Consider the following 21202-nt stretch of genomic DNA (forward strand, 5'->3'; position numbering starts at 1 on the left):
CAATCATTGCACAATCTTTTCATAATCCCATTTTATTAGTGCTTATTGTCCAGTAACCTTTCTTATTCTACTATTCAATTCACCCTGGCTGCCTAGCAACATCTGCCAAATCTCGCGTTAGAGACACAAATCTCCACTACACATTTTGAACTGCGTAGCGACAAAGGCGTCTTGCGTTGTATGGGGCTAGAAAAACCTCAACATGGCAGATGTTGAAACTCTCGATGAGGAGTCAAAGCAAGAGGAATGCACAGCATCCATCATGTCCGAACCTGAGGAGACATCGGAAGAAACACCCAATGGCGTGAAGACGTGAGTAAAAATGATGTATTGTCTGTCCCGTCCTTGCAGCCTTTAGCTACCTTAGCTAAAATGGAGTCATGTGATGCTAGCTATTGTTAGCATAGAAGCATCTAACCTCTGTTGTCAAACACTGAAACCGTTAAGTACCTGTGTGATAGGTTTGTAGCTGACCCGACACCAAACGTATGCTATATATTTTCTAACTCATCTCTCAAAATTGTGCGCTTTTGCAATAACATTAATTTAACGTTATTCAATGTAATGGCTCAACCTTCAACGTTAAGTTAACGTTAACGTTACTGTTTGCGAATCTCGGTTGTGTTTCTATTTTTGTTAGCTAACACAAACATAATTAATAGTGAAATTTAACTCTTGTTAAATCTGCACAGTAAACCCAGCTTAAACTTTAAACTAGTTCGTTGGATAAATCAAATAGGCTGATTGCAGACGACATAACTAGCTAGCGTTAGCAACCCTGTTAGCTAATCTCTACACAGTTGTACGCTTCGATGTGTCAAGTTAACAACAATAACGTGAGCTGCAAATGGCTCTGATGCTACACTGTAAATTAGGGTTAATTAATTAACGTAACTAGCTATAGCTAGTAGTATTGTCTTTGCCTCTGACCAGGTGGTTATTTGTACAGCATCCATTTATTAATAAAGACGACAACATTTAAAAACTCGTAAGCATTATATTATGTCAAATTTGGACAATTGAATCATACATCCAAAGGTCTCCTAGCATTTATCTACACAGAGTTCTGTATAGATATAGTTTTTTAATATTACCTAATAATCTTTTTGACAATTTTTCCTCAAGTTATGCATTAATCTAATATTAACAGAGCTGTATCATTCATTCTGTATGTAAGAAAGTGTTATTCGAATGTAAAGAAAAGCACATTACCACCGAAATGCACAACACATGACAGGACCTTACTATTACTCACAAATGTATTGACACGTCTTTTAATATACATACTATACTGTGTGATAACCAAATGTAGTTTGGCTGTTCTCTGACCTGCAGCTTTGTGCGTTTTGTAGGGATGCTGAAGAAAATAAGCCCCCCAAAGAAAAGCATGATGCTAAAGAGAAGTCCTCCGGGAGCAGAAGAGGAAACCGCTACCATCCCTACAAAGACAAACACGGTGGAGAAAAGAAGGGTGCTCATAGGAATCGGGTTTTCATCAGCAATATCCCTTATGATATGAAGTGGCAGGCAATTAAAGATCTAATGCGTGAGAAAGGTAATGTCTCCAGTGATGGGGATTGTCTCTCCTCTTTTCAGCTTATTAGAAGTTCTTGACCCTTTTTCCTTTGTTACCAGATGGAGCATCCTGCTTCTAGCAGTAGTAAACTAGTTTGTAGATTTCTCTGGATGTACAGATAGTGGGGAACCAACATAGTGTGAAATTAGGTTATTGGAGTTTTAATAAATTTCTTTGGCTGGACACCAATTTAGTTTGGGCTGATATGTCTGTGAGAAAAGGAAGATGAACTTGTCACTTGTTTTATGGCATTGTCAGCTCCAAAATGTAACCTCAAACCAGTAGCAGATTGTTGAATGATTTTGTTGCATCTGTTGCAAGGTGAATCATATGAATAAAATATTGTAATATTTTACTTTCTGAATTATGGGGCTCTCAAGAAGCCTTTTGAAAGGTCCAAGGACAGATTAAACCTTTCAACTGCCATGAATGGAATCTGATGAACTGATCATGTTGAAGTCTTTTGAATTTCCCAGGTTTAATGTAGCTGTGTTTCTCTCTGGCCTTGGCCTTTGGGTGTCTCAGTCACTGCCCAGAAAGGCATGGTGTTGTCTGGTGGGATGTTGGTCTGGGCTGACTGTTGATCATTAATGGGACATTTCCATCTGTAGCGGCATTGCCAAGGCCAACGGCGACTTGAAGACTTGGTGACTTAAATTCCTTTGTTCTTTTGGTATTTTTCCTTTGTATGTCTCATGTAGTTGGTGAGGTTACATACGTGGAGCTCTTTAAGGATGCAGAAGGAAAGTCAAGGGTAAGTGATGTGGCCAACTTGCTGCACGAGGTTTTAAATGCCCTCAGCAGGCTCTCATTAACAAAGTGCTCTTTTAGGTTCTGATCCTTTGGGTCTTACTAAGTTACCGAACTGGAGATATTGTAGGTTGTGTTTAGAGCCTGATAGATGGCCAATGATTGATATTCATTTGAAAGGGAGATGTCCTGTTGATTTTGGAAAAGTAGCTTAATGAACTCATCTAAGAGTACACTTTTGCTTTTGTTGTTGTCATTTCAATTGGTGAAAAAGTTTGTTTGTTTGGCCATTTTCCAAAGGGAAGTGTGGGTTGTAGGATTTGTCTTATTGATTGACCCTCCATGTCTCAAAATCTTATTTTACAATTCTGTTACATGGCACAGCTCTCTTCAAAGGAACAAACCAGTCTCGAAAGATCTTGTAGTGTTTTTATTGTTATGTTTTTATATTATATGGACCACTATTTTTCTTTATTGCAGTGGTAAAACTGGTTAATCCTAAACAATGTACTAATTAAATTTGTTTAATGCATTTTCTACCTTGGTATTTGTGTCCAGTTCAAAACATTAAAAATATTACATTAAAATTACAATGCATGGTATCTGTTAATGCTATTCATGTTTTTACCAAACGTATAAACGATGTTTATACACCTTAAATTATTATTGTTAATTTATTATTTTAAAAAATTAATTGTCAACATTGCTTCAGGTAATTATAAAGACTATGCTCTAATTAAACTTTTAATCTTGTTTGCAGTAGACTTAAACACAACCACACCCCTGCTGGCTCAAGCCAGTGGGCAAAATATGGCCAACATGCACTATAGGAAATGTTAGAAGCATGTTGATACATGAAGCATTAGATTTAAAATGTCCCAGTGCTTTGTCTTGATTTTTAACTGTGTTTTGTTCACTCCCTCGACCTTGGATATGTGTGCTACCTGTATGTGTGCTACCTGGACACCTATGTTGCCCCCTGGCTAGGGTTGTGGGTAAGAAACTATCTTACTTTCATACATGGAACATAGAACTTTCTTTTATCTCACACTTGCATGGACTCCCTGATTCCTCTTTCCCTAATTCAACAGTGTGGTGGAGTTCAAAGATGAGGAGTTTGTGAAGAAGGCAATAGAAACTATGAATAAGCATGACCTAAGTGGAAGGCCACTCAACATCAAGGAGGTGAGATCAACTTACTAACAAAATACCTGTTTTGGTTTCAGAAAATAAATAAAATACATGTTTGCACAGTAGCAGCAGATATAAAGTGTTGTTTTTCCAGTGTTACTGTCATGCTCTTATTGGTCCAAATTTCAAAAAGTAAATAATCCTAGCACAAACATTTGTTATGATGCTACTCCAAACTAAAATACTACCCAGTGACAGATGGTTATACATTTAGGTCTTCTCATTAGCATTGAAGTGATGCATTTTTGTGACATTGCTTGTGGCCTTTCTATTGATTTTATCCATACGAGGTTTGAAAGATTTGTAAGTGGTCACAAATAATTGTAGCAATTATTACACTGTAAATCTTCTAGGGGAACTGAAATACCACTAGAAAACTTGACAAAGTGTGGAACTTTATTATAGAGTTGTTTATTGCAGTTGTACACTTTAAACTGACTGATTGTTCATGATTATCTTGATCTGGCAATTCAGAGGTAAATTTGTATTTATATTGTATTTTGTATAAATATTGTATTTTATATTTAAGGACCCTGATGGGGAACATGCTCGGCGTGTGCTCCAGCGCATGGGAGGAGGTCAACAAGGAGGTCGTGGGCAAGACATGGGGCCGGGTGGGATAAACATCCCACTCTCCATTGCCAACAATCCCAACATCCCACCGGATGTCATCCATGCACTGCAGGCTGGACGACTTGGCAACACAGTGTTTGTGGCCAATGTGAGGACATAGTAACAAACAATTTCTAAATTTAGGTTGTGATGATTATTCGTGTCGATTTAAAAATAGTGATTTCTTTTCTGTTGAACAGCTGGACTTCAAGGTTGGCTGGAAGAAGTTGAAGGAGGTGTTTGGCATGGCAGGTGTGGTAAAACGAGCAGATGTAAAGGAGGATAAAGATGGAAAGAGTCGTGGGATGGGAACAGTGACTTTTGAGCAGTCACTGGAGGCTGTGCAGGCCATCTGTATCCTTCAGAATTAAACACTTTAATAGAAAAAGAACTCAAAGTAATGCTTAGGGCCATATGAAATTCATACACCTTTTTTCTGTTTTAATTTTTCTGAATTCTGTGTTTTACAATTTAAGCTAATTTAGTTATCAAAGTGTGTAATCATGTGTTAGATGAATAAAATTACAATTAAGAAAATATAAAAAATGTAATCAATATCAATTTGATGTATCATGCAAATATGCATATGGCAACATTCAAATGGTTTTGCAATTATTTATGGGGACAATTCACAATCAATGCATTCTTGCCATACATGTACTCTGAATTGTCCCCTATTAAAAAGGTTATTTATTACCATAGATGATTACTGCCCTTGTGTCTTCTGCAAGACAGCTTTCATACTGCTCCAATGCATGGTAAAAAGTGGGCAATGCTCCTCTTTGTCGGTAAAGCTTGAAAGCTTTTTAATTTTTTCTCAGTGAATGTTTGACCATACAGCCAGGAGTGAGCTTGCGCCTTGCATCTGGTGATATTGTTGCACTTTTGAGAGTTTGTTGAAGTGATGAGCTCTTACAAGTGTGCTGATTATATCACACTGTGTGTGTATGTGCGTGTGTGCACGCACATACACACACACACACACACTAAATGCATTTAGGACTGGACCCGAATATTTGAATATTCGACCATTGGGTACACATTCGATTTTCTATTATGAGATTTGATTATTGAGCCTGACGACAGCAGTGAACGTAACACTCCAGTTCACATCAAAGGGAAAATGAAATGAAGCCCTCAGCTGTGTGGGAGAACTTTAAACTGAGTGATGACAGCAGTAGCATGGCAGTTATGGTGTTTATTGATTTTACAATTGCTTAATTTCATTACAGATCAAAACATTCAAATTTCCTACATTTTAAAATTAATCAGTATCAAACTGTAGGCTGGAAACAAACAACAACACAATGAACGCATTTAAATAAGCCTAATTATATTAGGCCGGTTGTAGAAGAAGAGCATTTTGTCGCTATAATTAAAGTTAAAAGTGAATTTTACATAACGTGTTAGATTTAGTTCCTATACCGGAAACACCGCTCTTCCCGTGCGCTCTCTGCCTGGACCCCGACCCGGCTAAACTATTCCCGGATTCTGCTCTGGACCTGCTTGGATCAGACTCTCTGCTACGGTTCCCCCTGCTCTGTACAGCAGGCCACCGACCCTGTTTGGCACGCATTGATTTTCACTCTGCCTGCTCTTCACCTGCTCAATATAGGCCTACAATCCTTTTTACCCCGCAAGAAATATTTCTCCCTTTCTTAGTGCTGCAGTTGGGTCTGCTAGCGGCTATAACAAATTTAAAAACAAAGATTTGGTAATAATCACTCAGTTAGCCTAGCTATGAGAATAAATAAACGGAGCGCTTTTTTTATTTTTTCTTTCTCTCACACGCGCACAGACAGACTTGCGCACCCATGCCGCCGCTATCACTTCCCCATCCGATCACCCCTCGCTCAGCAGAACTTAGTGGGCATTTATCCTTCTTCTGCTGTTCTGCTTCTATCCCTTAAATACATAGTTGTAACTCATGAAAAAACCAAAACACGTTTAAACAATCAACACAACGGGACCGCTGAGGGGCGAAGCTTCGATTATTCGCTCTTAATTACTATCGAAGCGTTGAAGCTCAAAAAATGATATTTGGGCCAGCCCTAAATGCATTACAGTTGTACCGTGACCATTCCCTTGACTCTATACTCAGCCATGTTCAATGGACAGATGCTCTTTGACAGACAGATGCACGTTAAAATGGTATGTTATTTTAAGTTATTTTATAACTTAAGTTCTAAATATAACATGAAAAATACATGTTTACTTTTTTTGTGTGTTACAGGATGAGAAATCTCTTCCTCCTGAAGACTTCCGTCAAGTAGAAAAAACACCTCAGTTACCACGTGAGTACACGTTTATCCTCTGTCATTTCTTTATGTCAAACTCATATCCATAACATTGTCAGTTTAAGAGACACATTAATAAAATTAGCATATTTATCATTTACAGTGACCAAAAATAATGTTGAGGCAGTGTGCTAATGAAAAGAAATACTACGTGGCTTGTGTGTTTTTTCGTAACTGTAGGATAGTTGTTGGCCTGTTGATGTTTTCAGTGATGCTTCACACACAAAGGCAACATAAAAGCAGTTAAATATTTAAAAACGTATATGACGTTGAACTCTCATACAGTAATTACAGCAGTGTTTATAGATGGAAAATCTGCATTTTGTATTGTGTTTCATGGTCAAATTCAAATATGTGTGCTTGTTTTACTCTGGTTACAAACAAAGTTTCTTTTTTGATATCGGAAAACATTAATGACTTAGAAGTAGTAGTTGTCATCTAGGAAAGTATTTGTATTACAATAGCCAATTTGAGTAGTAGCATGTCATGGTGTGCTTGTTTATTAATGAAATGTAGAGCTCTGATGTCTTCACTGAAACTAAAGACTCACCAAAATGGGATGTGGAATTGTTCCACAAATTGAACAACATTTCACATGGATAAATAAATAATATCTGCTCTACCCAACAGCAAAATCTGGGTACCTTTTGATGTTAAGTATGCTCTGAGCAGTATATCTTCCATTCTTGAGAGTTGGTGCATTGCAGATGCAGTTAAGGATCATGTAAAGATGTGGCTTGGCACATTTCCTTTTTACTAAATGACTTGCGTTAAGTGCAAACACTTCTCAATGAATGTCAGTTACATTAAATGTCAGTAGCATTATTGATTTAGCTTTGCATTAATTCTCATATTGTATGTAATCAACTTTGCTATTGGTGCTAGTAAATTGCATAACTTCAACTTTGTTTGTAGGGGGTCTAGGTGGTATTGGCATGGGCCTGGGGCCAGGAGGGCAGCCTATAAATGCCAACCGTCTGAGCGGTGGAGGAGGGATGGGCTCTATGGGGCCTGGAGGTCAGTTACATACTGTGTTGCTACCAGTTTGGATCTATAGGCAAATGCACATCTGAGAGAACCAGATACATCTTCTCTAGCTGGTCACAAGATTTGCACCGCACGGCAGCATTAATCAGCAGCTTTGAACATCATCCTGGCAAATCAGCATACACAGTTAATGTGTAAACTACTCAACCACCAAGTCTTTCATGGCTCATCTTTTGACTTTACAGCAGTCTCAATGTGGTGACCATACATTACCATAATCTACCAGCAGAAATACAGGACTTTCACACTACTAGGTGAATGTGATGTAAAATGTAAAAAGACACAGTATGCTCTTTGGCATGGCCTTGATGACGACATCTTCTGCCATAGGTATGGATGTTCCAGGTTGTGGGGGAATGAACAGACTTGGAGGAGGTATGTTGTTTTGTTTACCTATGAGTTTTCCACGTGAAAGACCATTGTCAACTTTTGTGGAGGATAGGAGAGGGTGATGCTCAAACTTGGTGTTGCTTTTGACAGGTATGAGTGGTGGCGGTGGCTTCGGGGGCATGGATAGCATGGGCAACATGGGCGGCTTTGGAGGGAGAGACATGGCACCAGTTGGCAGGATGGGAGGTATGTGAGCAAATTCACTCCACCAGGTAAAGATGAGGTTCAGTTCAAGGATGTTATTCTGTAAACATTGAGATGCACCTTTTGTGTTATAGACACCTTAAGTCTAAGGTTACATTTTGTTTCCTGTGTTGAGATATGTACCGGTCAGGAATGGGCGGAATGGATCGGGACTTTGGCCACAGTGACATGCCTATGAATCGAGGATTTGGGGATTCCTATGGAGGAATGGGTAAGTGATGCTCTGACTTCAGCCTTGAATTTTGTCATACTTAAACACCAGACACAGTGGAAGTTATGCAAGTTCTTCTGTGCAGTTTGATTTTGAGTTATGATGGGTCTAAGGGATTGCTTTTTGTTATGTGGACTGCTATGCTTACAGGCTGACTGTTTCTGTTTGCTGTTGTGACATTGTTGTATTAACCAATGTGCATTCTCAACTTTTAGGTGGAGGTTTTGGTGGAGGTATGGGCAGTGGTGGCATGGGGCACTTGGGCACTGGATTAGGTACATGAAATAGTCCATCTCCATCTGTATCTATTCTGTTCTAAATCTGTTATGTCAGCCACAAGCTTCTTTATTACTTTTGACATTTGAAAGTTCTCACCTGTTTTATAGTCTTTTGACAGTTTATACAGCCAGTCATGTAAAGGGAGGAATGAGTTTTAGTGTACCACGGTGTAGAAAGTCATTAATTGTCATGCCTTGTTGAATAGGCGAAGGATGAAGAAGAAGGCCCTAGTAGTGAGCTTGCGCCTTGCATCTGGTGATATTGTTGCACTTTTGAGAGTTTGTTGAAGTGATGAGCTCTTACAAGTGTGCTGCTGAGCCCCAGTATAAGTGTTGGCTCTACTCATGTGTTGTCCTCAAACACAACGTGAAGTTCCATACCACAGGTGTGATGCATATTCTAGTAGGATCAATAGTTATCTACAGTGACAACATTGAGATATATGATGTTGTGGCCACAGTTGCAACTGAAAGACTTTCTGCCATGCAGTGTTATGAAAAAAACGCTGTAGACCTATGAAAAATTAGAAATATTTAAATTGTGGTTAAAGTAGGGGACGTAGGTAAAGCAGGCGGCACTGATCTATAAACGAGTGAATCTTGGGGTATCTGTTGTCAACAGCTGCTTTATACTGTATGGTACATCGAGTTACTGCTGCTCGTCAGTCCTGTGTAATTGCCTCCATGCACCTTTCTTTTTAGCAAAAATGCCATCTCATTGTTTCATTCTTGAAATACTTAATGGTGCAAGCTAGGGCTAGGCAATAAATATTATCACAATAAAAACATTAATATCAGTCAATATCGATAACCATCACAATAAATGTCAAATCATTATTTCTTCCAAATTTAAAGGCAGATTTTTGCTCAGAGGGAAAGTTAAAACAGATGGTTAATTGGGGTTTACTACACTCTACACTACACTGACATGTCATTGGACTAAATGAATATAAAGCTCTGTCTTAAGATGTGAAAGGTATTGTAATATTTTTTGTATGGCAGTTTCAATATGCAGATGTTGTCTTAATGTCTCATTTGCATTAATCTGTGATCAGAAATACATATACTGCCCTGTTAAAATATACAGTACATTGTTTAAGTTTCTCTCTCATTTTACAAGTGTGTCTTAATTGCAGGTGGCGGAATGGGCAATATGTCAATGGACCGGATGGGCTCCAGCTATGACCGTATGGGTATGTCAGGAATGGACATGAACCGTGGCTTTGGTGGCTTTGGAGGTGGGGGCCCAGGACACATGGGTGGAGGCATGTCTGACAGAGGCTCTGGGTCCAAAGCAGGTTGTCAGATCTTTGTGCGAAATGTAAGTATGTGTTAGATATGTGAGAACTTTGCTAGTTTAGAGAATTAGACGTCTGTTAAATTAGGATTGGAGTTATTTAGCCATCTAACCAATGACGAAATTACTATTTCAATGATACATACATTTTCTGTGTTGATGCTCTAGTTTTGAGTGAGGTTTTACAGGGACTCAGCCCATGCTTGTTGTGCATTATTATAAATGGTAATGATGCTGTAAATGAGTAGTTCATGATTGGTTTGTTTAGATGAATTAACTGGTGCTTTTCTTGACAGTAGGGTTTTGAGTTTGAGTCTGACTCTTTATGATGTCTGTACTACATGCTTTATTGATGCACTCATCTCTTTGAATGTTGTACTATTTCATCTAGCCTCAAATACAGGTGCTGGTCATATAGTTAGACTATCATCAAAAAGTTGATTTATTTCAGTAATTCCATTCAAAAAGTGAAACTTTGATATTATATTTATTCATTCATTACACACAGACTGACTCAAATGTTTTTCATTTAATTGTGATGATTAAAACTGACAACTAATGAAAATCCCAAATTCAGTATCTCTGAAAATTAGAATATTAAGACCAATACAAAAAAGGATTTTTAGAAATGTTGGCCAACTGAAAAGTATGAACATGAAAAGTATGAGCATGTACAGCACTCAATACTTAGTTGGGGCTCCTTTTGCCTGAATTACTGCAGCAATGCGGCGTGGCATGGAGTCGATCAGTCTGTGGCACTGCTCAGGTGTTATGAGAGCCCAGGTTGCTCTGATAGTGGCCTTCAGCTCTTCTGCATTGTTGGGTCTGGCGTATTGCATCTTCCTCTTCACAATACCCCATAGATTTTCTATAGGGTTAAGGTCAGGCGAGTTTGCTGGCCAATTAATAACAGGAATACCATGGTCCTTAAACCAGATACTGGTAGCTTTGGCACTGTGTGCAGGTGCCAAGTCCTGTTGGAAAATGAAATCTGCAACTCCGTAAAGTTGGTCAGCAGCAGGAAGCATGAAGTGCTCTAAAACTTCCTGGTAGACGGCTGCGTTGACCTTGGGCCTCAGAAAACACAGTGGACCAACACCAGCAGATGACATGGCACCCCAAACCATCACTGACTGTGGAAACTTTACACTGGACTGCAAGCAACGTGGATTCTGTGCCTCTCCTCTCTTCCTCCAGACTCGGGGGACCTTGATTTCCAAAGGAAATGCAAAATTTACTTTCATCAGAGAACATAACTTTGGACCACTCAGCAGCAGTCCAGTCCTTTTTGTCTTTAGCCCAGGCGAGACACTTCTGATGCTGTGTCTTGTTCAAGAGTGGCTTGACACAAGGAATGCGACAGCTGAAACCCATGTCTTGCATACGTCTGTGCGTGGTGGTTCTTGAAGCACTGACTCCAGCTGCAGTCCACTCTTTGTGAATCTCCCCCACATTTTTGAATGGGTTTTGTTTTCACAATCCTCTCCAGGGTGCGGTTATCCCTATTGCTTGTACAGTTTTTTCTACTACATCTTTTCCTTCCCTTTGCCTCTCTATTAATGTGCTTGGACACAGAGCTCTGTGAACAGCCAGCCTCTTTAGCAATGACCTTTTTTGTGTCTTGCCCTCCTTGTGCAAGGTGTCAATGGTCGTCTTTTGGACAGCTGTCAAGTCAGCAGTCTTCCCCATGATTGTGTAGCCTACATAACTAGACTGAGAGACCATTTAAAGGCCTTTGCAGGTGTTTTGAGTTAATTAGCTGATTAGAGTGTGGCACCAGGTGTCTTCAATATTAAACCTTTTCACAATATACTGAGATACTGATTTGGGGGTTTTCATTAGTTGTCAGTTATAATCATCAAAATTAAAAGGAATGAACACTTGAAATATATCAGTCTGTGTGGAATGAATGTATACATTATACAAGTTTCACTTTTTGAATGGAATTACTGAAATAAATCAACTTTTTGATGATATTCTACTTATATGACCAGCACCTGTACGTTAATGTTAACAAATGAATTGACTAAGGTTTACATATCTGTGATGCAGCTGTCCTATGATCTGACATGGCAAAAGCTGAAAGAGAAGTTCAGTCACTGTGGTACGTATTTTGCTTAGTATTAATTGCTCAGTGTGAAGTAAATCTTGATTGCTAAATTTACAAATCACTCAATAACCTCTTGACATTTCATCATGAATGCCCAAATTTAAATTTTTGTTTCTGCGGCAGGCCAGGTAATGTTCGCAGAGATCAAGATGGAGAACGGAAAGTCAAAGGGCTGTGGAACAGTGAGATTCGACTCTCCAGAGAGTGCTGAAAAGGCCTGTAGGATGATGAATGGAACAAAGATCAACGGCCGAGAGGTGGACGTCCGTATTGATCGCAACGCCTAGAGCTTTTGTAGAAGTTATGCTAACACACTTCCACATTCAGCCCTCTTGCCAATGACCTTTTGTTTTGTTTTAAAAACACAATTACTTCATATCTCATGTGTCTGTTTAATTATTATTTTTTGTTTATACAGCATAGGTCTTTGTTTTGTAAACCCTTTTTAATTTGTCAGGCAGTTTATTTTAACAAATAAACTTTTTAATTTTTAAACGTGGTGGTTGTAAAGTCTCCTGAGATCAAAGTCTCTGAAGTTGTTCTTCACATTGTGTAAACTGGCGCTGAGTTGTTGGATCTATTTAGCATTATTGCTCAACAGTGCCGTACAGTGGCTTCTTGAAAGTGGGGAAATTCCACATTAAACACAAAGCAGCAATTGGAATAAAGTGAGAACCAAATGGACATTTATCAGGCGTGGTCTCAAACACTAATCATAGGAAGCAAATTCTGAGATCTCTGAAATTGGTAGTTTTTGTTTCAGTAGGAAAGGATTGTAATTTCTGATGGCATTGTTAATGTAAGGATAGATCAGTCTTATGTCCATATAAGCTTTGCAGTTAGCTATAAACCCCACAAATAAAAATGTTCATCATTCCATTTTTACTTATTAGTTAAAATGTATTTTACTATTTGTGGCTTTTATAGGCACACATTTGTGTGAACAGATAACAATCTGTGTGTAAATGTGTCATCTGTAAATATACACCTTCCACAAATATAAAAAAACTGATTTGGAAACTCAAAATATTCTACAAATATAAAATGATCTGCACAAATACAACAAATGAATAAAATGTTATTGCCTTTAACTAAATTTAAAAAGAAAAGAAAAGAATTTGGGAATAACTAACTTGAGAATGACATTTATGACATTGAAACATGAATTTTTAAATCCAGTTTTTATTTTGTGGATCTCAATTCTGCACTTGAGGATTTGCATTTGAGACAAACTTTCAACCAGTCCGAATGAAAATCCGTAAACATCACTCGGCCATTTTCAATAGCATATGATCGCCTGCTCCATACCTCATTTCCGCATTTCAACATAAGAGCATGCAGTCTTTCAACGGCTGAATCCGTGGCCCAATCGTCATCTCCACCAAGCCTAAACCCTGAACCTCACCAAAGTCCTTATAGGCTAAAATAAAAAAATAAAACGTCTCTGACCTCACAGACTTAGTTGATGTCACCCGTTAAGTGCTAAAGTGCAAGAAAGTAATTTAAAGTAGTTAAGAACAACACTAAAAAATGTACTGAATAAATATGACTGGAATAACACTGGATAACAATCAATTTGTGACAGATTCTGGCCATAGTATAAAAGAAGATGATTCTGGCAGAGAACCACAACGCTGAAGCATGTGCTGAGGGGCTATGAAGCCATTGACGGGACAAAGTGAAACATACCATTACCTTGATTAATATTTCGGATTTTCTGAATTTGAAAATTGTTGGAAACATTTAGGACAATATATAACATACTTTTTAATGCAGAAAACATATACCTTTACGTGATCACATTTAAAAAGATATATCTGTTTTTCAGAAGGATGTTTTTGAAATGTATTAGTCTCTTAATTCTCTTAACCTATTATATTAAATGATATAAGAAGTGAATGTTTTTCAAAATACACCTTTTAACCTATGTCCTTTGTGGGGGGACAGTGGGTTTCATTTTCAACAATTTTCCATACTTCATTACTGTAAGGGTCAGATACTGAGCTGTCACCAGATGAGGAGGAAGAGAGCCAGGCAGTAGAGCAGGTTTTAAAATCAGTTTTATATTTGTTTCCAATATTCATCAAATGAGAATGAATTAAAAAGAAAATGTATTATTTTACCATTACCAAAACATGCCTTGTAATTTATTTTTTGTGGAAAAGATTGACCCAATGTCCACTGCAAGCACATGTTATAAAAATAAATAACATTTTTGAGTAAAAATCTTAAAACCTTTATTCTTCCACATCTCAGGAACTATTTATTTGTGGTTTTGTACTTTTGTTAGAGTCTTAGATAATATGGCTTCAGTTCTGGGGAGGTCAGACCTCAGTCACTGCACAGTTTTATAGGATTATTCCCAAAAATCCCCAGCTCATACAGGATGGACAGAGTGGCAAAGAGGATGTAGCAGAAAAGAGAAAATATTCCCAACTTCCAATCCAACTTCCAGCCGTTAACATGAACGGCTACAAAAAGGAATACAATGGAAAGGAGGAGCGTGGAGGAAACGAAGACCAGTCCGGTACTGTTGACCTCTACAGGGTTGTTGGTGTCCACAAAGGCAGTCTTGATGAACCAAGGCAGGCCCAAGCACAGCATGTCGAAAACATTAGAGCCCACTATGTTGGACATTGCCATGTCAGCTTTCCCTGACAAACAGAAGCATGTTTACATACTGATTAAAGTCTCATTAACACAGAAATATTTAAGGTAATTACTTGTCATGGCGGGTGGGGAAATGAGTCAGCAAAGTGAATGATTAATCAATAATTACTACTAAAATGTCTTTTAGCAAGAGAGCACAGTGCCTAAGTACTGGTAGATGTTTTTTGCATCTACCACATTTGGGTATTAATCACTGGTTTTACTTATGAAGTAGAAACTCAGCAAATTACGATTCATTGTTGAATTTTGTTAAATAGTTTAGTCAAACTATATCCAGGTCTGTTGTGAATTTCAGCTGATAAAACATTACACTGATGCTTACCTTCTCTGGCCACTATCACACTGGCCACAGTGTCAGGTATACTGGTTCCAGCAGCAAGCAGAGTGAGGCCCATAACTGTATCAGGGATGCCAAGGGTCTCACCTGTGTAAACATAATAAGAACCCAAAATCAGAACCCTCTTCCAACAAAATCAAGCTAAAGAGAAAACAGCAGCAGGTTAACTGAAGCTATAGGGTTAATATATTATCTCGAAGCAGGGCTGTAACCAGGATTTTAGAAATACTGAGGTCATAAGACCACTTTCCCCCAGCAGAACCCTAGCCACCTAAGAAAATGTACTCAATATTTATTCATAATGTGCTTGTGTCAGGTATCAAATTCTGGTGGAGACCAGATTCCTTACAATTTAATTTATGTAGTTTCTTGCCTAAAAACGGTCACATTTATAATATAATAATATATTATAATGAACCTTGCAAAGATCAAAAGGTGTAATATGTGGGTAATCCTATAAAAACTAGTTCTAGTTCTAGTAATCCCAAACTCCTTTTTAGGGCTGCCCCGACTAAAGATTTTGTCTTTTTGTCTCAGGGCAGGCAGATAACCATGATTTAGACGACACTACTGTCATTAGTTCAACCTATCAGTCAAAAAGTCGTCACACGTTTGTGATATTACTTATTTAAATATATACTTTTGGGGCATCATAAAATGGTTTGAGTTCCAGGGCTGAGAAAGACTCGTTAACACTGTGCTACATTACAGAGAAATATGAAACTGCAAGCTTTTAAAATATACATTTTAGATGCATGCATGAAGCGAGCCGCCTGTTAATGAGAAGCGGTACTTATTCTGAATGTGTCGGAACAATCAGCTTGTTATTTTAACACAGTATAACATCACACAAGTCTTTTTCAAAACACGATAATGAACTTAAACTTGAAAAATAACTTATTACTTCACTACTGTGAACAAATGGACTGCCTGGAGTTTAAGGTTTTAGTCGCCTTTTTTGCGACTACCCAACAACTGAACAGTTTGTTGTCAAGGACTCATTTCATCGACATCAACAGTTTATTCGACTGTTAGGGGCAGCCCTACTACTTTTAATGTCATTATACACCCTATAGAAATATTACAGAGGACATGACCTCTGTGATAGCTATGATTGACTGGAGGAAAAATATTTTAAGTTAAGCTCCACTGGTACCCAAATATTAACCACATATAATGCCTGCGCATTGCAACCTTTCTTGAGTTCTCTGAATCGCTCAGTATAAATGTTGTTAAGTTGCTAACAGAGCAGAGCCACAGGGAAACACTCAATCACATACTGTATGTTTTATTTATACCTGCTCGGTCCCATGCCTGCTTTTTCTAAAGCCTAAACTCTACTTCCATGTGAGCCTATCTGACGACTACAGGATAATAATCTCATTATACTTCTGTAGACCTACCACCGTCACATGATGTAGTTGCTGTTTAAACCAGTTTACATCTCTGTTGTAGGTGGTTGTGTTGGAGGGGGGCTTAAGCTGTTCTTGGGCCTGATTCCGGGGGTAGCTCTACAAGCAGGGTTCACATGACTGTTTCCTTAAGGGTGAACAGGGCCGTAATCCTGCTGTGGCTGGATATGCGCATGGCCCACTGGAGCTACAATAACAGCCCTCTTAACTTTCCAGGACAATGGCATCTGTGGAATTAGCCAGCAGATCAACATGTGATTCTACTCTGCAAATCAGACATTTTTCTTCGAGCACTTGTGATCCACAAAGGCTCTATAACCCGGTGTGTGACAGTATGATTTACACCTGCAACTTAACTGAAAAGACTAAAGAAATGCGCAGATTTTACAAAGTTATAACAAAAGTTTAAACTATCATCTTACCAACAACAGTGACCATCCACACCATTATGTATGTGAAACCTGTGATCCAGACAGCTGACATGAAGAAGGTTAACATGTACCATCGCCTCCACAACCTTCTCCTGCAGTCAGGGACGGTCAGGAAAAGCACAGTGATGACGGGCAGAGACAGAACCCAGAGGATGCGTTTGAAGTCGCTCTCTGGCACGGCAAACACACTTTTATGCTCTGCTGGGATGGAAGGTTCAGGTTGCTTTATTTGTACCCGTATGTAGATCTGTTTCTCTTGGACAAGCCATCCTCACATTTTAGAAACAATACAGACAGTCGACAATAGATAAATATAATTATAGTATACAAGGTTATAATCATCACTAAAATAAATAAATAAATAAATGTTGCTTCTGCATCATCTGCGCAACTTGTTCTTCTGAGCAGACAAGCATGTTTATGAGTACATTTGTATCACATCATCAGTGGTCATAAAGGTGAAACTCCAGTTGGAGACATTATGTTGAAAATACCAGAAAACAGTGCACTTGTGTCAGTAGGAAGAGTGTTTTACCTTCAGGAATCTCAGTGAGACCATGCAGGCTGAGGGACAGTTGAGAATATCCTGAGTCCTGGAAGATCCCACTGTCTGTTCTGGAGTGATTGTGGACTCGCAGACTAGTGTCATCGATCCAGCCCATCAGAGGCTGTCTCTCAGTCTTCTCACCAGATCCTTTACCCAGACATGTGCAGCAAGGGCTCAGCTTCCTCAGGACAAACTCACTGATGCAGAGGTCAAAGCAGAGAACCACAATGTAGACGACGTAGACGAGCAGCAGACAGGCAGCGTCATACCTGTAACCAAAACATACAGTTTGAGCATAAAGATTCATTCTTGACCTTGGGGACAGATATAAGTGCTACAAAGCTATACCTGGAGCTTTCAAGCAAAATCCCAAGGCCTAATTCAGAGAATGAAACTTGTTCAGATGTCATCACAGGACCTTGGTACTGTGATACCATCTGAATAAGCTGCTGAAGAAGGCTATGGAATTTTTATTTTTATTTAACCTTTATTTTACCAGGAAAGAAATCCATTGAGATTTTTAATCTCTTTTACAAGGATGTCCTGGTGATTGAAAGCTCTGGCAATTTCTAATCAAATGGAGCTTGCTTTTAGAACATTTACCAGAGAAAACATTAAGTGTAAACATGACCTCAAAATGTGTTTTGTGTCTAATCAGGTGATCTTTAAAATATATTAAATAACATCAATCTGTGGATTAAGGAGACTATTTTGGGGCTTGGTTTCAATCTGAAGTCAAGTCTCTTGTTGTTGTCTCCAGTAGGTGTCTTTTTCACATTGCTTTTAGCCATGCTTTGGTTACTTTTTTTTGTTTTTAAGGTCTTTTTAGTTTCACAGCAAAAAATGCACTTTAGATTGTTCAAATCTCCATATCCTGATCATGACAAAGCTCTATGTCAAAAAATTAAGTAATTCTGGGAGGAGTGGAAATCTTTTATAAACACTGGATGCTACTACAATTTCTGTTTATGATGTGATAATGCATCATTTAAGGTACATTTATTTCTAATAAAGGCCAGTGAGCAATCACAGTACTGTACTACATTGAATTTGTTTAGTGATTCATTTTCACCTTTTATTTTCAGTGTCACAAGACGCAATAAAAAGTTGAACGTGACTTTGTCTTTTACAACCACCTTACATGTAGGTGGTGTAAGGTCTGAACACCATGTAACCATATATCAGCGAGTCAGCGCACAAAAATACACATGCATACACTCACCAGTACACTTTGTTATCAGAAATGATGGCAATAACAGCAGCAACACTGATGCCATATGCCAGGCAGTCCCTGAACATTGGCCAACAGGTGAGTCGCCCAGCCTGATACAAGAAACAAAAAAGAATGGTTTACAGCTTAACAACACATTGCATACACTGGTTCTCAAATATAAATGTGCTTCTGTAAAAGTAGTTAATAGGTGGGTAATATTTGTCTGAATATTGGGAGTGAGTGTTTGTGGCAGAATGTACCGCAGAGGCCAAGAGTCCACATGCAGCACAGATTCCTAGCAGGTTGTACACTGCTGATCCCACAATGGTGCTGACCCCAATGTCTCCCTTTGTCACAAACACACCTAACACACAACACACAAAAAGAGCATATCTTAGCTTTGAAGACAGGGATGATGTGGAAGTATTGATGAAGAAGAAGAGGACATTTCTGGACAGCAATTAAAGTGCTGAGAGGAAAAAAATGTCCTAATCAAAGTCCATAGTCCCCTTCTGTTCACATATGGCGGCGAAGTCACAGTTCATCAGGTTGGGAAGAGACACAGTGACAGTGCTTGTTATGCTAGTGTCATCATCAACACTGCTGGTTGTAATTATTGTATTACCCAGAAAGGCTGTGACCAGTTCAGGTGCAGAACTCCCAGCTGCCATAAATGTGGCTCCTGCTACATCCTGAGACAGTCCCAGACCTGAGAGAGATACAAGCAATACCAAGAATACAATTTATATCGTGTGTACAACATAATAGAAACAGCTGATGATGCGCAATCAAATTCAACAATACCACAAACTGCCACCTCAAAAATGTCTAAAGCTTCATCAAGGCCATATATTGAAGTTCTATGTCTAGCCTATTGGATTGCATTACATTGTACAGGTAGGCTATTTATCTACCCTCTGTATTTTTATTAGTTAAGTTTACAGCTTACTTAAGATTATTTAATTAACTGATTAGTCAAACAGTTTTAATTTTAATAATTAAATGATTAATTCTTTACTTCATGCTGAATATTTGCTGGTTTCAGCATTTGCTTTTCTGTGTTTTCTATAATTTAAACAGAATATATTTAGGTCTTGGAATGTTGGTCTGTCAAAACATGATAGTTGAAGACTGAAAGCCCTAGTTAACTTTGATGTTAATGTTAGCCTAACTTGATGATAAAGATACACACACCCTCATCTAAAGCAAAAGGAGAAACACAGAGTGGAAACTCCACAAACCATGCCATGGTAGAAATCCAACAAACAAACTGTTCAATCAGTTATACAAACTACATGAGATAGATAGATATATACTTTATTTATCCCGAGGGAAAATTAAGGCTCACAGACATAGCTTATTATTTAAACTTATTTAGAAAGTTCTTTAGAAAGTAAATATATTATAAAACTAAACTAAATTGTCATTATTGCCTTTACAGTACATTACAGTATTACAGTTGTGTGATAATGCAACATCCCCATCCCCACCCCACTACCACTACACACACACACACACACACACACACACACACACTTTTAAACAGGCAGATATTGCATAATATTTCAGGCCACTTACGTTCACTGATCACTTCTAAGGATGGCAGAAAGTAATCATCACAGACAATTGCGACAGCCATAAGTATGTAGAAAATAATCATAAAATAAATGACGAGCCCTCCATCCTTCCTCTCCTGCACCGTGAAGAAGCCTTCAGGGAACTCCGAGGACTGTGGTGAGATGCACTCTGTCTCATTCTCTGAAACAGCAGGTCACACAAACATCACTGACAAAATGTGTCACTCTTAAAAACCAGCCTGTTTCTGGAGTAGCCGACTGTAGTCCGAACTCTGAAATGGCAGTTACACGGTATTTCATCCCATTAAGACATGAGGGTTAGTTGAGCAAACACTGTCACTGCTGAGCCGCAATTGATTACTCCCACTTTGTAACACAAGAAAATGAGCCGTTGCATTTATAATAACACATTCAACAGGAATAGTAAAACAAACATATCTATGAACATTGTGGGAGATTTAAAAACGCTATAAACTAATCATAGTCAAACACACAATGCTTTTCACACCTGATTTCCTTACCAAGAGCTCGACGCACCCTGGCAGAGTGGGTTTCTTGAGCTGTTCTTGCTGTAAATGATACAAGATGGACCGTGCAATACAAAAATATTACAAATCCTAGAAAGTAAGGTATAAAATCTTGTCTCTTCTTTTTCTGCAGAGCTGCAGCCTTATTCATGGTCATTCGAATCAATAAAGTGAAATTAACAATTATTCCAAGGAAGGAACAAGCTTGCAAAGATTAAATGAGGACTGCTTGTCAGCACTCTGTCTAGCACTACACTAGGACTACAAGCTGCAGAGAAAGGTCTGGCGCTACCAAGACTGAGGAATCACGAGTTGCGAGTCATTCCAGTCGACTCAAGCCTGAGGCGCACCATGGGTGTAATAGAGCATAAAGCCACTTTAATATAGTTATATCACATTTTCAAATGTGGAAATTACTTTTTTTTTTCTTTTCTGGTAATGGAAAGAGCTAAATGTTCACGTCTGATTTAAAATGATGCCGGATCTTATCACCAATATAACTAATAATTTACCTTCATGGGCATT

At 38.5% G+C, this 21202-nt stretch overlaps 2 protein-coding genes across 4 annotated transcripts; one reads left to right on the top strand and one right to left on the bottom strand.

Moving 5' to 3' along the window:
* The first annotated feature begins 42 nt into the window (after nt 1-42).
* myef2 (myelin expression factor 2) lies at nt 43-12462 on the top strand. Of its 2 annotated transcripts, XM_038701356.1 has the most exons (17): nt 43-312; nt 1353-1555; nt 2278-2330; nt 3314-3321; nt 3418-3511; nt 4047-4238; nt 4330-4483; nt 6231-6280; nt 6363-6423; nt 7342-7443; nt 7804-7848; nt 7954-8049; nt 8183-8278; nt 8494-8553; nt 9693-9877; nt 11906-11957; nt 12087-12462. In XM_038701356.1, the coding sequence occupies exons 1-17, from the start codon at nt 203-205 to the stop codon at nt 12248-12250; spliced, it is 1725 nt and encodes a 574-aa protein (XP_038557284.1). In that variant the 5' UTR covers nt 43-202; the 3' UTR covers nt 12251-12462. The 2 variants fall into 2 exon arrangements, with proteins under 2 accessions (XP_038557284.1, XP_038557285.1); XM_038701357.1 differs by lacking the exon at nt 8494-8553 and having other exon boundaries at nt 12087-12250.
* Nucleotides 12463-14183: 1721 nt separating this feature from the next.
* Nucleotides 14184-20903, bottom strand: slc24a5 (solute carrier family 24 member 5). Of its 2 annotated transcripts, none has more exons than XM_038701358.1 (9): nt 20672-20903; nt 20152-20331; nt 19199-19282; nt 18834-18937; nt 18583-18683; nt 17349-17629; nt 16805-17014; nt 14956-15057; nt 14184-14617 (listed from the first exon to the last, which is right to left on the bottom strand). In XM_038701358.1, exons 1-9 carry the CDS (start codon nt 20832-20834, stop codon nt 14295-14297), a joined length of 1548 nt encoding a protein of 515 aa, XP_038557286.1. In that variant the 5' UTR covers nt 20835-20903; the 3' UTR covers nt 14184-14294. The 2 variants fall into 2 exon arrangements, with proteins under 2 accessions (XP_038557286.1, XP_038557288.1); XM_038701360.1 differs by having other exon boundaries at nt 16805-17011; nt 20672-20901.
* Nucleotides 20904-21202: the final 299 nt, after the last annotated feature.

Source organism: Micropterus salmoides, unplaced genomic scaffold, assembly GCF_014851395.1.
Source record: "Micropterus salmoides isolate LMB-PRFRI ecotype aquatic unplaced genomic scaffold, ASM1485139v1 Ms_hic_scaffold_6, whole genome shotgun sequence".
In the NCBI taxonomy this organism is placed as follows: Eukaryota; Metazoa; Chordata; class Actinopteri; order Centrarchiformes; family Centrarchidae; genus Micropterus; species Micropterus salmoides.

What these genes read in the sequence shown, in the direction of transcription:
- myef2 (XM_038701356.1), top strand. Translation starts at nt 203, where the DNA reads ATGGCAGATGTTGAAACTCTCGATGAGGAGTCAAAGCAAGAGGAATGC. An exon ending in GGGCTCTATGGGGCCTGGAG is followed by an intron (nt 7,444 to 7,803) that starts GTCAGTTACATA and finishes CTTCTGCCATAG; the next exon opens with GTATGGATGTTCCAGGTTGT. An exon ending in GCACTTGGGCACTGGATTAG is followed by an intron (nt 8,554 to 9,692) that starts GTACATGAAATA and finishes TCTTAATTGCAG; the next exon opens with GTGGCGGAATGGGCAATATG.
- slc24a5 (XM_038701358.1), bottom strand. Translation starts at nt 20,834, where the DNA reads ATGACCATGAATAAGGCTGCAGCTCTGCAGAAAAAGAAGAGACAAGAT. An exon ending in GTGGACTCTTGGCCTCTGCG is followed by an intron (nt 18,684 to 18,833) that starts GTACATTCTGCC and finishes TTCTTGTATCAG; the next exon opens with GCTGGGCGACTCACCTGTTG. An exon ending in TCTGATAACAAAGTGTACTG is followed by an intron (nt 17,630 to 18,582) that starts GTGAGTGTATGC and finishes TTTTGGTTACAG; the next exon opens with GTATGACGCTGCCTGTCTGC.